The 16,465-nt window shown below is 36.9% G+C and overlaps 1 protein-coding gene across 1 annotated transcript; it reads left to right on the plus strand.

The window, feature by feature from the left end:
* The first annotated feature begins 8,875 nt into the window (after nucleotides 1–8,875).
* CENPW (centromere protein W) lies at nucleotides 8,876–15,453 on the plus strand. The gene is made up of 3 exons (XM_084283933.1): nucleotides 8,876–8,997; nucleotides 12,639–12,752; nucleotides 14,395–15,453. Exons 1-3 carry the CDS (start codon nucleotides 8,908–8,910, stop codon nucleotides 14,419–14,421), a joined length of 231 nt encoding a protein of 76 aa, XP_084140059.1. The 5' UTR covers nucleotides 8,876–8,907; the 3' UTR covers nucleotides 14,422–15,453.
* Nucleotides 15,454–16,465: the final 1,012 nt, after the last annotated feature.

Below are 16,465 nucleotides of genomic sequence, written 5' to 3' on the forward strand. Positions count from 1 at the left end.
CACTGGAAAATGCACTGCTTCCATGCAATTGTAACTGCATTACTGCACAGCTACAGGTGCAGCATGCTACACTGAGGAAGGTATAGGCACAAACACCAGCACACAACAGCAGCAACTATTCTGCTTTGCAGCATGAGACTAGCAGGCACAGCTCTGGCCCCAGACAACAAGCACTCTGCCAGTCAGCTCCTGGACATGGTCCAGAGGCCGGTACATTGGTACATAGCAGGGTTTGTTGGTTTGTGCCCAGTAGTCAGGACTGACCAGATCACTTCTTTTTTTTTTTTTTTTTGGGCGGGGGGAGAAGAGAGTTTAGCCTTAGGTACCTGCTCTCAGACCTGTGACTAACCCTAATGTTACATTTGTTAGTACAAATCTTGCCTATGAGATCAAAAAGGGGAGTCTCGCCCTGAATGAACAAGCAGGCTCTGCTGTTTGGGTCAAGGCAGCTGACTCATAATACAGAACAGATGCAAAGAGAAAGTAATAGTTATTTCAAATTGTCCTTTGAGCAGACAATCGTAAAGAAAAACACTAAGGAGTTGACATTAACGTACTAATGTCCGTGGCTTTCTCTAAACAGGTATTTCAGGACCATATTTCAGGACCGTATTTCAGGACTTCTATAGCTAAGGACAAAAAGAGATTTGTCATCCACACATAGAATTCACATGTGTAAGAACTGTGGCAGAATGCAATTATTAAATTTATTTTGGAAAGAAAAATCAATTTACTTATTTGTAAAAACAAAAACAAAACAAACAAACAAAAACAGAAAAAAAATGAAACACAACAATGTAAGAGGAAAGACTAATGAAGATGCAATCCTGGTAATTACAGAAATTAGTGAGAGTTCTGAGTTCACTAGGCACCCAAATTGGATTAATCTGCTCAAAATATAATGTTACACTGAAACATCTAAAGTCTATGCATTTATGAACATGTGTTCTATGGTATAATTTTGTTTAATCTTCAGAGGCCTCTCAGAGGCCTCTAAATTTAATCTTAGGCAAACTGGCAAAGTTTTGCCTGACTAAAGAATGCCAAATAAAGCCCTAAAAAGGGATTGCTCGGATCAGAATTACTTGATGTCTCCAGCTGCTTTGTTGTGCACTGGTATTGTAAAGATGCCATAAATTCAGCTTAATTGGAGAGCTAAACTAGGTTTACAGCTGTTTTGCTTACTTGAAGCAGTGCAAAACAGCTGAACATACCAATGAGTATGGGCCTTCAACTGTATGACATTTACAGTAGAAAACCTCCAAAACAACAGCATCTAGTCACAGCTTCCCATATGCTTGTACAAGATTAATTTTTTTTCTTTTTCTCCCGATGGTTCACTTCCTGGATACTTTTCACAATGCAGCAGACACAGACCTAGCGACATCACCATGTCATCAGAAAAAGGTGGGAAGAATTCCAGAGAGATGCAAACACATCTTTCAAAACAGCATGTATGTTTAAACCAGCCTGAAAAACATGCTGAGAGAAAAAAAATCAGGATGTTACATATAACCATATTGTCACACCTGGCTCAAAGCAGGACAGGATTCAATATCAATGTATTAGCACCAAAAAAAAAATGGAATAGCACACACCCACCAAAATTTTAGGCAGAGCTGCCTCCGAGCAGCATTTTTATGTTTACCACTGCATTGCTTAGTGGCAGCATTCAGTAAATGGTTTGTACAGGGTAAAATCAGGATGGTAAATAACAGCAGTCTGACGCTACCTATGTCCTCCATAGGATCTAAGGGAACTATTCCATAGTACATCTAGGAGCTGGTGCTTTTCTGGTGATATTAAGGAGCCAGAGCCCACACTCAAGTGAATGGACTTGTTTAAGAAACATCAGAGCAACCTTATTCACTATTTAAAACATCACTGTGCAAAATGAAGCATAACATTTTTTTTAGCATTCATGCTAGGCAGTCTAAATACAAAACGCATATCTGCAATACCTCAGATAAAGGTGAGAGTTACACATTAGAGCTGACTTGCATTCTGTCAGCTAACTTGAAAATACATTCTTTCAAAAAATCTTGCATTTGTGTTATGATTCACTGCGTTTTTATTGGGTTAGTTTTGTTATAATTGATCTGTGATGATGCAAGAGTTGTGAATTTCAAACAGAACTTTTTCTTGGCTTTGTGGTAGTTAAGTTATGCTATGTATACTCAAGGTAGACAGCATCATTGTTTCTAGAAAAATAGTATGTCACTTCCATTTGTTAAAACAGTTCTAATAGCTGCTGTGCTTCAACGTACATTTCTGTTGTAACAACATGCTTACACAGCAGTTTGGGGTAAATGAAGAAAAATCGATATGGCTTCTCTTTTCCACAGAAAACAATGGTTATTCTTACATTAAGGCTCCAAAGCAGTTTCTTACAGCAGGGAGCAGTATCTTGCCTCTGTGCAAGGCGGCAGCTACAGCTGCTATCTTTTAGTTTTATTAACCTGAAGCGTTACGCCCTCACTGTTTTTCTTTGTGTCAAGCACTGTTTGAAGAAAGTAGGCTTGTTCTGTAGGAAAAGAAAAGGATCGTATCAGCAGTTGTTTATTTACAAAATTGTGGTCAAAGTTACATTTATTTAAGCAATACTTACTAGTGTTGTTTCACATTCATGAAGTTTACACAATAGCCTTCACTCTGAAAACTACCACTTCCAATCAAATTTGAATCTGCAAATGTTATCGTACTCGCAAGGTAAAAATGATTCTAAGCTAGTAACAGAATTTTTATCTCAATGGATAATTGATGTTTGAATCCTCTGTCTATCCCCTATATAGCAGGCTGTTTGAAAAAAACAAACAACAACAAAACACAGAACAAAACAACAACGAGAACATAAAAAAAAAACTAGCTGAAAGAAAAACTTATTTAGTAATTCCTATATTACCACACTCTCTGATAAAGTATTTTCCCTTCTTTTATGCTTATATAGCAGCAGATTTTCATTTATTTTTTTAATCTGTAGATTTTTCATTTAGATCCTTTAGAAAATAACTGATTCTCAATCCTAATCTGGAATAGTTCTAGTGTGTGTGTGTTATATTTTTCAGTTCTTGCTGTTGTTTAGAAGTGTGTTTGCAAATTTGAAAAGGGCATGGCATATAGTCATATTCAGGAAAATTTCTGTGCACTCAAAATGAATGCAAGTGTAACAAAGGAAACTAAACAGTAGTTCTCTTGTTCTCCAGGGTGCTTATTCTTTACTATTACAAAACTGACATTAAAATTTTCAATTCCTTTTTTTTTTCCCAGGAAAAAAAAAATACTTGAATTATATCTATCTCACTCTTGATAGTTCATATTTGATCATTAATTTATTAACATAATTTTGAAGTCCAATGATTGTATGTCTGCTTACTGATTGTATGTCTGCTTAGATCATTGACTGAGGATCCTTTTGTGCTAAACTGTTTTGTGTAAATTATACTGCTTATTCTCAGGTGACTATAAGTTTGTTTTAGCATGCAATAAAAGCCTCTTCATTTCTGAAAATCTGCCTGAAAAAATACATTCAGATTACAATTTACTCTGAAGTATTTGTTTTATTTGAAACGTTCTTTTTTAAACTCCCTTATTGGAAATGGAAATAACTGAAAAATATTTATTTTTTCCCTCCCCTGTCTCATTGACTGCATAGTACATGAGTATCTTGTGCACTGAAGGCCACTCCTATTGTATCATAGAGTTATTCCATGCACCTGGAAGTCGATAGTCAAATTCTTGCTTCACTACTGCTGCTGTTCTTTCTTCTACCAAGTCAGTATATAATGACAACATTATGGCTTCTGGCACACAAAGCAGGATTTAAGTTATTAGAAATCAACTGACTTCATCTGAAATCTAACCTATCTCCCACTTTATTTTTGTACTCTTTGAATTTAGTTTGCTGTAATCCATCATCAGGGGTATTGCAGCAAATTATCTGCTAGGCACACATCCCATTGGTTATCACCTACTGTTTACTGATTAAAAAAGTATAAATATTTAACTGTATTTATACTTTTGGCCTGAGATATACTTTGTGATTAGGTGCTAAGTGGTTTTAATGTTAGTAAACTCGCGTGTATGTCCTGTTGTGTCAGGGCATTCACAAGACACATGCAGTACCAAGCAAGAAATGGACATCTGTCATTACACTAGCCTCATCACTTGTTCCTGCATTATTTTAGGATTGAGGGGCTGAGGATGAGTGGCAATTAGGAACACCAGCGAGATTATTTTTTGGTTCAGGGTTTAATATCTCAAATTGGGATGACCCACTTTCCTCTGCAGTCAAAGCCAGAAGAGAGATGGAAAGATGCATTGCTAAGCAGGCCTTTCTGTATCATACCATTCTGCATTTGAGATGGTACATAACCTGAAGGAAATCAACAAAGAGGTAGGAAAAAGCTGTTTTATATCAAACCTTTCTGACAGAAAAGAAAAAAAAAAAAAAAAAGATAAATGATAAATGTAATTGAAATGTTGGTAGTTGAATGATATTAATCGTTGAGTTCTATATTGATGGTCATTACTATTAATTATGTTAATTAGACATGCTTTCAGTAAAGATCTGAGGGTATGTCATTAAGTTTTGTGCTCTCCTTTTTTGTTTATAACACATATGCATAAAATATCTTTTTTGGAAGGCTGATAAGTATTTTTTTTCAGAATTTTGTTGATTTGTGAAAGTTTCTCAGAGAAGGTGGTATTTTTCTTGGCAAATCTGGATTAGTTGATCAGACTAGAGGTGCCTGAAGACCCTTCTGGCTTGTATGTAGCCCTCGAAAGCACGACATCTGAAGATGATAACACTGCTCCTTCTGGAATTTGGTGGAGGATGGATGACTGGCATAAAACCGGTGGGTCTGCCTGAGTAGATATGAGAGTGAAACATAAATAATCTTAAAATTTGTAAGTCACAGCAGAAGTTACAAAAACACAATCAAAGTGGCTATCTGGAGATGTTTTTTTGTTTTTTTTCCCCTAATTCCATTAGAAAATTCTAAAGGTGAGTGACTACTTTTTTTTTTTTTTTTTTTAATGAACATAGTCCCTAGCTACAACAGGTTGATGGACAGTCTCTCACCTGTGCAGAAGTCAACTGACTTTAGGCAGGCTCTACACAGCCTTAGGAGATCTGATATACAGAATGTCCTGAAAAACTGAAGCTTAAATTGTATACCCTAAAATAAGCAAATAGTGTGACTCTCAAATTTATTTTATGGTTTTGTGCCTTTTTGATTTCTCACTATTTAACATTGTGCCTGAAAACAAATAGAAACAAGGCTAAATAAAAAGTATTTTTTAAAAATAAATTATGCTAGAGCTGTCTTTCTCTTTGAGCTGCTAGTATTTACCACTGCAATCCAATTACTGCCACATTACAAATAGTGACAGCCAGAAGAAAAAAGCTGCTTGTCAAAATTGCCATTTCCATCCTTCTTTCTCAAGCAGGAGATCAGCTTAAGTTCCACGGAAGATAAGAAAACATACAATTTTCTCCTTTGTATTTTCTCTTTTTCTGTTTCTCTAATAAAGGGTTCAACCACACCTGAATTATCCCGCATTCAAAAGAAAGAATATATAGGTGTAACAGGAGAGTAGGTCTGTGTACCTCCAAACACTATGATCAAGCCTATCAACTACATTATAGAAGAGTTTACTTCTGCTGAATTGTTATGTTCTGGTTTTGGACAGATCTTTTCAATGCTGAAGACAACATCAAAAGATTTTAGGTTCTGACATTCATATCCAGGATATGTTTTTAGTCTTTCATCAGCCACTGAAACTGGATTAGCACCAGAAAATACCTAACAGTTAGTATCTGGCTAGAGGAGAAACTGAGGGACCTTTGGCTTAGCAAGAATCTATAAATGTGACTTAATTTCAAGATACCACACAATTAAAATGTAGCTCTTCAGCATTCTTTGGGACAAAAATAATGAACTGATGAAGAGCTGATGAAGAGTCTGATTGAAGATAATGTCAGAATCCAGAAACAAAATAATTAAGTTAATAGTTACAAAAGAAAAGGACAGGTTGGTAGAACCACTTTAGCAAGCTGAGATGGGTTTATAAGAGCTTCGCAACAGAAGGGAAACACTGCCCTTCAGTTTAATTTTACCCACTCCGTTAATACCTTCTAAATTGAAGCAAGTATGATATTCAGAAATAAGTTTTTAAATTCATCTGTTTCTTTACAGAGACAGAGAATAAAATGTTTACTTGTTTGCAGTTCAGTAGTGATGATCCCAAGTTAGGCCTCTTCTTAGTCACTGAAATGTATCAAGCTGTTTTCCAGAAACGCACATAATCTGGAAGCAAAAGTGACAAAACTATGTTACTGAAATTGCCTTGATTCAAACGCTGCAAAGGCTGTTTGTTTTCTTGAAGAAGTCACACCTGGATGGTGGAATTTTAACTGCTGAATTTTCCTAATCTCATCATCAGTATCAGATGGTGCATTTAGTTATAAAATACAGCTCAGTATTCCTGGAAAACTGGGAAGATCCAGCGCTGCAGCTGAAGCCCTGAAACATGTCCAGCTCATGAAATGAACTAGCGTGTTTAAAAGTTGCCATTGTTTAAAAAGTGAAATCCTTAAACTTCTTGAAACATTACTTTAAAATAATGTAGCTGCATGTAGTAAATGGATGCAAAACTGCGACATTTTTGAACTCACAAAGCATGAAAATATGTCAATTTTGTACAGAATCGCCCTTTATTAAAGGCTGCAAGAGCATGGCAAAATTAACAAATTTCACAAGTTCAATAATTTATTTAAAATATATTTGGAATGATTTTTTTAGCCATTTACATTGTACTTCATAATAGCATCACACCAGAACATTACAGATTCTATCAGATAAAAAAGGAAAACAGTTATGTTCAAAATTGGAACATAATGTAAGTTTACAGTTATTTTATGATTCACTGCAATGTCATTATTAATCCATATGTTAAGACAAATCAAATAATCTAAACTTTAGTGATTGTTATGGAATTTAATTTGTAAAATCATTTTGTCCATTGCAATACATTATGTCCAGCACTATACTTTTTTCTTGTACTAAAATTTTCCTATTAAACTATTCAAAAATCATATTTACAGAAATATTTACCAATAAAGAGAATAAATTAAAAATACATATGGAAGGAGAAATTTTAGCTGTTGAAGCTTATGTTCTTTCTGTAGAACAGAACCTATAATTTAGCATTTTTACATTGGACCTCTTTGTTCTCAATTGCAGTAATTAATGTCACGCTTTTCAAAACATAAGGAGAAAGAAAATCTGGTATGATTTGAGACTGCATTTTAAAACATTGTTTTATATAGCTAAAACCAAAGAATAGCCTATTAGAAATATAAAACTATCAGAACCATGAAAGTCTAACAGTATTAGACTTAATAATAGATTTTATTATTCAATCAAAATTGGTCATATAGCTAACAGATGACTGGAGATATTGTTATGAGTCTTGATTCTCGGCATCTGTCATTTTATGCAAGTCACTTCAGAGTTGCAAACTTATATGATGTATGCTTTAGACTTATGGTGGAGTTGTTTTGCATCTCATTCAGTTTGTAAAATGATTGTCCGTACCAGTTTCCTACAGACTATACGAGATTGCAAGGCCCAATTCTCAGCTAAAGAAAGGTCCGGTGAACTCCTGATTTATCCCAGCTGTAGATCTGAATCTGTTGACATGCTGAATTATTGCCGATCCCAATGCAAGCTCCTATGTGTAGACTGTATGTCTTACAGAATACGAGCCTGTGTAGCTCCTGAGTCATATGTATTTAGTTAACTGGCAAAACAAATGTTTACTTCTGTCAGTTCTGCTGAGCCAGTAACTGTGATCATTATTAAACTGCAGAAAATAAAAGAAGCTATGTTTTAGTGTGCTTATCCATTTACAGAAAAAGAAAAAAAAAAAAAAAAGACGACCCTGATTTTAGGATCTGCATGGCTGTTGATGGTTAATGACAAGCGACAGTCAAAGCTGAAAGAACAAGCATGATACCCAAGGGAGTATGATGAACTGGCAAATCTAAAATTCTCTCCTGCTGTCAGATATCATACTTCTATTTGGACCACATTTGTGTGTATTGCAAAATTAACTAAAATACCAAATCCTACAGATCTAATAACACACTTTAATAAAAACCGCTTGTATCTGGGTACTTGACAATTGTGCGCATATTAAAATAAAGGCAATTTATTTATCCTACTGACTTAACGTTTAAACTTGCAAACATCCCATAGGCCAAGGAAAACAAAACAAAACAAAAAAAAAACACTAATAAATACGCTGAAAAGCTCCATACCTCAGTCTGAAATCCTGACCCTTTCTCCAACTTAAGTACACCGAGTCCAAACAGACCGGGAGTGCCAAGCTGCAGGGGCCCCGCTGCGGGGAAACCTGCGGGGAAACCTTCAGCCGGGGAGGGACGGGGCGACCCTTTGAAGGGGCGGCTGCCGGGGGAATCGGGGTGTTTGTGCCTGGGGCTGTGAAGTCGCTTCTCTGAGCGTTTTGTCTGGGTGCGGGTGACCACCGCTCGGGCTCGTTTCGGTGGGGGGTGACGGTGGGAATCCGGCTGAGGCACCGAGCGAGCGCCCCGCGGCTCCCCCCTCCTCTACAAATCCCGTCACACTCGTGAGAGGGCTGCTTCAAACTCATATTTATTTATTTATTTATTTATTTTTTGCCCTTTGCGGCGGCCGGCGCCGCCCCCCCCTCCCCGTTTCGGGCACTCTCTGTGTGTGGAGGCTGCGAAGGGGTCGCCACGGCAACGCGCGGCCGCCGGTTTAACGGCGGCGGGGCGGGCCGGGCCGTTGGGAAGTGCGTCACGGCGGGCGCGCGCCTGCGCCGGGGCGGCGGATTCGAACCGGGGCCGGTGCGGGCGGGATGAGGCGCGGCGCGCCCCGCGGCACCCTGCGCGGCCTCCTCCGGAGCCACAAGCCCCAGCTGCGCCTGGCCGCCGGCGGGGACCTGCTGGTGAGGGCGGAAAGAGGCCTGAGGGGCTCGGAAGAGGCCTGGCGGCAGCAAGGGAGCTCGGGGGGGGAGTTGGGGGGTGGGGGGGAGGCAGTATCTGCGCGTAACTTATTTGTTTATTTTAAATTGGCTTAACTGGCGCGGCTGTAATGTGGTTTGAGACCCACTCAAAGCTTAATCATGCAGTAGGAGCTAATCAAACTTGTGCAGTCATTAATAGTTTTTTATAGTTGTTAGTGACACTTGGTCTGTGTTTCCACGGTCATATTAATTTGGTTTCAAGGAAGCATGGCTGTCTGAAAAGAGGTAAGTGGGACATCCCTCTAAACCTTGGCCATCAGTCCCTATCGCTGCCTCATCCTGGCACTAGCATTTTGTGGGCTGCAAAGGCCATCAGCAAATTGAATTGATCAAAACTAACAAGCAATATCAATCTTGTCTGGCTTAAAATATGGTTATTGCAAGTACTCATCCCAGTACAAAGGATGAGATCAAAACAAATGTTAACAGTCCGGTGGAAGCTTAGAATACCTCTTCTGGTGATGTGGAATTAAATGGCCTTTAAATGTTAAGATGCTTAGTTTCTTTTTGTTTTACCTTTTTTCTGAACAGGAATGTTCAGGGGTGCTGATTGTGCAAGATCTTCAACCAGGCATATAGCTAGCAGCTCTTTCATTCTCTGTTTCTGTGAATAAATAAGCAAAACTCTATCTGCGTTTATCTTTTTTTTTTTTTCTGGGGAAAAAAAAGTTCAGCTGATGTAGTTAAAGCAACAAGTTATGAGAGTTTTTTCCAGCCTTTCTCCAGCAAAGCTTTAGCTTCTCTCCTACACATTCCCTACGAATTTTGTAAGAGTGATTCATCTGCATACTTTGGAAATTTATATACTAGTTCTTTTAACAAGACTAAACCATATACCTTTTGAACAGGCTGTTTGTCTTCTGCAGGGAAATGAGAGAGTCTGCTATTTCATTTTCAGGGGTATTTTCCTGAATGGTTAAGGCTTTCTTTGAATGCATTGTAGTACTAAGTCCAGCAAGGAGGTGGTATACCTGCCTGTTTTGTGATATAATCTGGTTATTTACTTTTTTTCTTGGCTCTTCAGTAAGCAAATGTCATCTTCAATGATTGTTCGTAAGAAGTTTGAAAGATCAGTCATAAAAATACAAAGATTTTTGTTAAATATTTGAATTGAATCTCTTCTTTCCCCTTTCAGGTTCTCTTCTTCAAGTCTCTTCCTGCGCTTTGAAGCTTTGCCAGAACCTATTTTCTAAGTGTTAACATCCTTCTCTATACACAGTGTAGCTTATAAATTTCCCAAGAAGCTGTTTTATAGAAGGAATGTGACAATATTTTTAAGTGAAGAGAAAAGACTAGTGCTGTGGTTTGTTCAATTTGCCTAGAAATCAATAATTTACCTCCTTGAAAATAGGTGAAGGACTTCAGTGATGAGGTTGAGATGTAAGAGCAGTGTGAACTGTGTTCTAGCTTGGAATTACAGAAGGAAAGCACTCAGCTGCTTTTTTATGCTAGAAGTGCAGGTTTGTTTTTATATTGCAGAATGGGCTTGAAGTATGAATGAGCACTTCTGTTTTTGTTATGGGCATAGAATCTAATGAGTAGACGTAGATATCTAATTGAAGGCAAGTTATTTATCTAATACACTGTTAATGTGGCAGCAAAGCAAAATGAGGGAGCTTGCCACTATCGTTCATTAGTTCTGCCCAACAGATGTGTGGAAGTTGGTCAGCAAGCAGTGTTACGTGTTTTTCTTTTATTCTTAATAGTTTCCAACCTTTCTGTTATGGAAAATAAGTATACTGTTGTGTAAGATTTTTTTCTTGTAAGTAGTTCAAAACTATTGAAGTCATATGCTGAGGGACAATAATCTGATCCGTAGTGAAGCAATGGCTTTAAACAGGTGTGGCATCACATAAGTACTTGTCAGTAGCTGTCACATGGATGGTAGTCCACTATTACACCTTTCATTAGCCTTTCTCTATTTCCTTAAATGGAAGCTATATAAATATCGAATAATCTGAAATATTTATTAACGTGCTCTGTTGTAGAATGCTCTGACTTTACTTATCTGACTGTTTCTTTTAAGTTGATAGGAGTTTGGGGAACACAGAGTAATTCCCTTTGAAAGTAGGAAAACATAGGTGCAATGAGTCTAAGAAGATGCATTTTTTTAAAGGCAGTTTTAAAATTTGCAGTTTTGTATTTAGGTGTCTCAGCAAGAGGACATGAAACTATGGCAAGTTTTTGTTCCCCATTGCTCTCCTTCTCCAGGTTGTTCCCAGAAATCTAACCTTTTATGTCTGTAAGTCTAATAATGAGAAGTATAGTGTTTAACACTATCTCAGTGCCACTACAGATTTTCTTCAGAGATAACTTCCTCATGCAGAAATTAATAGGTTAAAACTTGTTTTGATATTTTGCTAAGTAAACCTGCAGTAGCATCTGCTTTTTGTGTAGTAGGTGCTTCCAAATACAATAATATAGTTGTATGTATTGCACAGTGACATTCCTTTACTTCAGCAGTTTTAAAAGGAATTGAGTTTTGTCATATGAACGTTAAAATGCCTGCAGATTGCTTCTGCTGTAAGCGCCCTGCCAAGCTGTTTCCCATAAATTCTAAATTGTAACTTTCCTTGTTAACTGATCTACAGTCTAGAAAGATATGATGGCAAAACAAATGTATCACCTAATTCATATAAATAAAATTTTCATGTTTCAATAATATTCTTGAGCTCTTGATTGAAGAAGTATTTAATATGCTTCACATAGCAAAGTTAATATTGTTTGAAGGCTTAATTTACAAAATGTGCAGTTTCCAATGTTCAGGCTGAACTATTAAAATACTTGACATAATGGCTGTATAACGCTAGGGATTTGCACTATAGATTCGTTACTACACAGGGGTGTTTTTGATGGCAGTTTTTGGTACAAGTTGTAACGGTTTTTTGGCTGCTGAAATTCTTGCCGCTCCTGTATTGAACATAGCAGGATCTTGTATTGAACCAACATATTGACCTACCAGCTCTTTTCATGTAGGAAGGTTAAGTAAGTGATGAGCTGGGAAAAAAAGAAAGGAAGCTTCTGACAGTGGGGAGTTACTTGTGCTGGAGAAATTAATGTCAATGCTCCTTTGCCCTGGAAAAGGGCAGGAGTCCTTGAACTTGTCTATGGCCCATTTGGTGATAAGGCAGGGATGAATTTGCTGTTCGTTAACAGTCTGACTGTTCTAGTCACTGAAAGCTCATTGTATCTGCTAGTAAGCAAGATGTTTTCTCATTCTCTGCTTGATACTTTTGTTTAGCAAGCTTTTTTTTTTTCTTTTGTAATAAAATATAATGTAAACCAAATTTTTTATTTCTGTAAGATGTCTGTATGATCACTTCTACAGCACTCTTAAAATTTAAATATAATAATCTTAAGTATTTACAAGAGTCTTGCAGTACGGAATGTCATGGGCATCTATTAGGATTTGACCCAAGTGATACTCTGTCTTCCTAGGAACACCCTTCATGATTTTGGAAGCAGTCTAATATAGGAATCCTCTGTCTCAAATAATGAATCTCTAACAAAACAGTGCATGAGAAGTCTGAATTCTCCCTGATTTTATTTCTCTTCTTTTAAAGGTACATTTGAACTTCTTAATGTTTCTCCATCGGCTAGCAGAAGAAGCCAGGACAAATGCTTTTGAGAACAAAAGTAAAACAATTAAACCTGAGCATACTATAGCTGCAGCAAAGGTAATAAAGCATTTGTAGTATTTTTCTCTTCTGTTCAATGCAAAATGTATTATGAGAGCATATACAAAAGTTTCCTGTCATAGTATGTTTTCATACTAGTTGGTAACTAGATAGTTAATGTTTTCACTTACAGTCTAAAACTTGCAAAAATGGTACCAAGGCATCAAATTAATTTGCTCTGCCCTGTTAAATATAGTTCTATTTTTACTTGGCTATTCCATGTTTAAATTCATAGTTCAATACGTGGGTTTGTCTATGCAGAGGTCTACCAACACACATCTGTGGGCTGAAAACTGTGGCTGTGACTAGCATGGCACTGGCAACGAGTTAAGTACTCTGTGCTATAGGACTGTGTGGTCCTATAGCTCCCTGCTGCTTTGGTGAGCATGTCTGACTTCAGTGGGTAGTAGGAGTTTACATTTGCCTATGAACACCTGTGACTAGCAAAACTAAAATTTGTTTTGCCATTCAGTGTCATGGCTTTGGGATGGGTAAAAGAAGTCTGGACTCTGGCAGGCAGGGAATAGGAGTAAGTTCCAAAATTGGAGGATTCTTACTTCAGATGATATCCTGTCAAGGAAGCAGGCTATCTTAACTGCAGTAACATAAAAGAAGCTTTATGGAGCAAGCGAGGAATAGTTCATATATTTGCGCCTTCAGTTCTTGCCTTAGTCTGATAACAGTCATAAGCAGATTCTTGCAGCTCATTTCACTTGGTGGGATATGACAGCTTTACCTCTGTTTACCTCTGTCAAGGGAACTTGATCTCTCTAATGTGCAGGTTTATCTGTTCAACCACCCACTACTGCTGTGTGAATTGGAAGAGTAAAACACAGTGGTATCTGATTTTTTGGTCCTGTGGCTTCTGTTTATCTTCAGTCTTTTTTTTTTTCCTCTGGCAAAATGTTTAGTTTGATAGCTTCTATTACTATAGTAACAGAGAGATATACAGGATGTGTAGGGTAGCCAAGTTAATGTTACAGTTGGAATCTTATACATTTGTAATTTCTTTTTAACTGTAATCTTAACGTTATTTGAACATTTTTGTGTTCCATTTGTTTTTTCTTAAGATGAGAAGAAATGAAAAACTGCCTATATTTTAATAATGTTAACACTTAAATGGTCCCACTTGAGCTTTGAATTTCATTTTTCAACTTAATCTCCAAACCAAAAAATGTCCTTCCAAGGGTCTGGGCACTCTTGATATAGAAAGAAGCAAGGCATTGCAAACAAAAGCTGAGCATAGCAGCTGTGTAATTGCAAGTCTTAGTTATTTCTTTTTGTCTACGTCTAATGGAATAAGAGCTTCAAGGAGTCTGCTGAGGGCCTGAGAGAGCTATTGCCATTTCTCGACAGTCAATTAAAAAAAAAAAAAGTTTTATTTTACTAAGTTCTTGGTTATGAGCGTTCTTTTAATGTTTTCTGGTACAGCATACTTCTGTATGCCTTTGCTTTATTCCTGTCCTTTTCCTTTGACTACTACCATTGATCATTCTACTGTTGGAAACAGATTGTTTGGCACAATGAGTAGTTGGTCTGAGTATCCTAGTGTTTTGGAACTTTGTAGTGCTGCCTGGATTGTAATACCTAATACAGTATATAAGCAGTGATAAATATACTTTTTTTTTTTTTTTTTTTGCAGGTTATTTTAAAGAGAAGCAGAGGCTAGAAAACAGAGCAATGGAATTTCAAAGCATGTTTCTCTGTGTTTTCTTACTGACTGTTGAGATCCTGTGAGTCAGCTTTGCGCTTCTGGAAGTACTTCGTTTTACTGATGTCTGTCTCCTGACTCTGAATATCTTGCTGCTTCTTTTTTTTCTTTAAAAAAAAAAAATTATTATATGCACACACAATGTAATACATTCACTCACTTCATGCATAATTTTAAAATGTCACCTATAAATGATAGTAAATGGTCATTTAAGACCTTTTTTGTAGCTTATTTCCTCCATAAGAATGGAAGAATGACCATACCATACTCACTCTTCAGGTACAGTGTGTAACTTTTAATCATAAGTGTAAAACTTTGTAATGAGAGCAGTAATAAAAATGCAAGTTTCACTAAGTCCATTATAGGTTATGCAATTCAGAGCAGATTTTACTAGCTAAACAAACTCTTGGCTTTCAAAATAACTGCTCTAGAAGCTAGTAAAGTACCTTGGCTTTGTTTTGTTTATAAATGTCTTAATATTTTTAAATGACTGAATTGTAGGCTAATGCTTCTGGGTTCTGCAGGAAGACTACACTTTGTATTTAGAAATCGTGCTTTGAAATGTTAAACCTGGTCTATTTTTTTAATGTGCTACATGAGACAAGTTGGGCTCTGATACGGTTGCTGTGGACAGATGCATGTTGGGGGGGGGGTAAGGGAAGTATCAGGCAGAGCTAATGTTCTTGAAGTTAGACCCTGTACAAACAGTGAAGATAAGTTGACATGAATGCTGAACTACCACCTTCCCACTTTTAAATGTCATCCTAACTTGTCAGAAGTCTGGAAGTGTGCATTATATAAAAATATATATTTTAATTAAAATCCATATGCTATTCTTGATTTGATATTTTAAAGCAGTTTCTGAACACTTTGCTTAGTTAATCTTTTTTGTAAAGATAGTTGAATCTTGCTGTTTGAGCTGATAATACTGTTTTGTAGATAATATGCACAGTGAGCTATTCTCTAAATAAAGATTTTTTTGCAATGTTATGCGAGTAGTTTGTTTTACACATTACAGAGTATATTCCACAAACTTAGCAAAAAAAATGTATTTCATAAGTTTGTTTTTTTTTGTAGTCTAAAGAATTTGTAACAATGCCAGAACTTCAAATTTTGTATCACGTCTGTGCCCTTCTTAAAATCTTGTACAACCCAAGAAAAGTCCTTTTACGGTATGCAGAAAAGAAGGATGTGTATTCTGCGTTACTTAACTCATACGGCTTAGTTCAGTCTGCTTCTTATGAAGGTTGACGATTCCTTTTTCTGCCTTTTCTTCTCTTACTCCCCTCGAATCAACAAAGAAAGCTGAAAACATACATGTATGGAGGATATTTTGACTTAATGATCTGAAGTACGTTCTCAGGAATGAGAGATCTGATTAAGTATTTATATTTTACTTTTTAATTACTCTCCGCAACTTAAGTTTTTTGAAACACTAGATTTTCTTAGAGCTGTTTTCAGTTATTTTGTTCCCTGAAGTATTTTCTTACAACAGTCTTATATAACCACATACCTTTCCTCATTGGACAGATGTCTGAGTGCTGTCTTGCTTCTTTTGGAACTTGTTTTGATTTGACTTTAACTTCTTCTTTGATTTGCATAGGAGAAAGATCCACTCAGGCTTAGTCTAATGTTCTCATTCTTGAGTAATAGATGGATGATAATCTGCAACCGGGGAAGGGAGACAAGGCCTAAAACTAGCCATCCATATGTGTTTTCTTTAAATATTTCTTTTTTTTCTCTGTTCATGGCTACAATTCTTTTTGTTGTGGGAGTGGGATGCTTTTCTACAAGCCCTGAGAAATTTGGGTCAAAACTAGATTGGTAGTACTCTGAAGCAGGCAGGTATTCAGTAGACATATACCTCAGCAGGTATTCATGTTTATCTCTTAAATTCTCACTGAAAATTAAGGCGGTTGATGTGTATATTTCTGACTGCTTAATCAGAAGACTATTATGTCTTCCTAGTAAGTTCTTCAATATTCCCTATAAGGCTAATTGT

This window comes from Netta rufina (genome assembly GCF_964035555.1).
Source record: "Netta rufina genome assembly, chromosome: 3".
NCBI lineage: Eukaryota > Metazoa > Chordata > Aves > Anseriformes > Anatidae > Netta > Netta rufina.

What these genes read in the sequence shown, in the direction of transcription:
- CENPW (XM_084283933.1), top strand. Translation starts at nt 8,908, where the DNA reads ATGAGGCGCGGCGCGCCCCGCGGCACCCTGCGCGGCCTCCTCCGGAGC. An exon ending in CCGCCGGCGGGGACCTGCTG is followed by an intron (nt 8,998 to 12,638) that starts GTGAGGGCGGAA and finishes CTTCTTTTAAAG; the next exon opens with GTACATTTGAACTTCTTAAT. An exon ending in ATACTATAGCTGCAGCAAAG is followed by an intron (nt 12,753 to 14,394) that starts GTAATAAAGCAT and finishes TTTTTTTTGCAG; the next exon opens with GTTATTTTAAAGAGAAGCAG.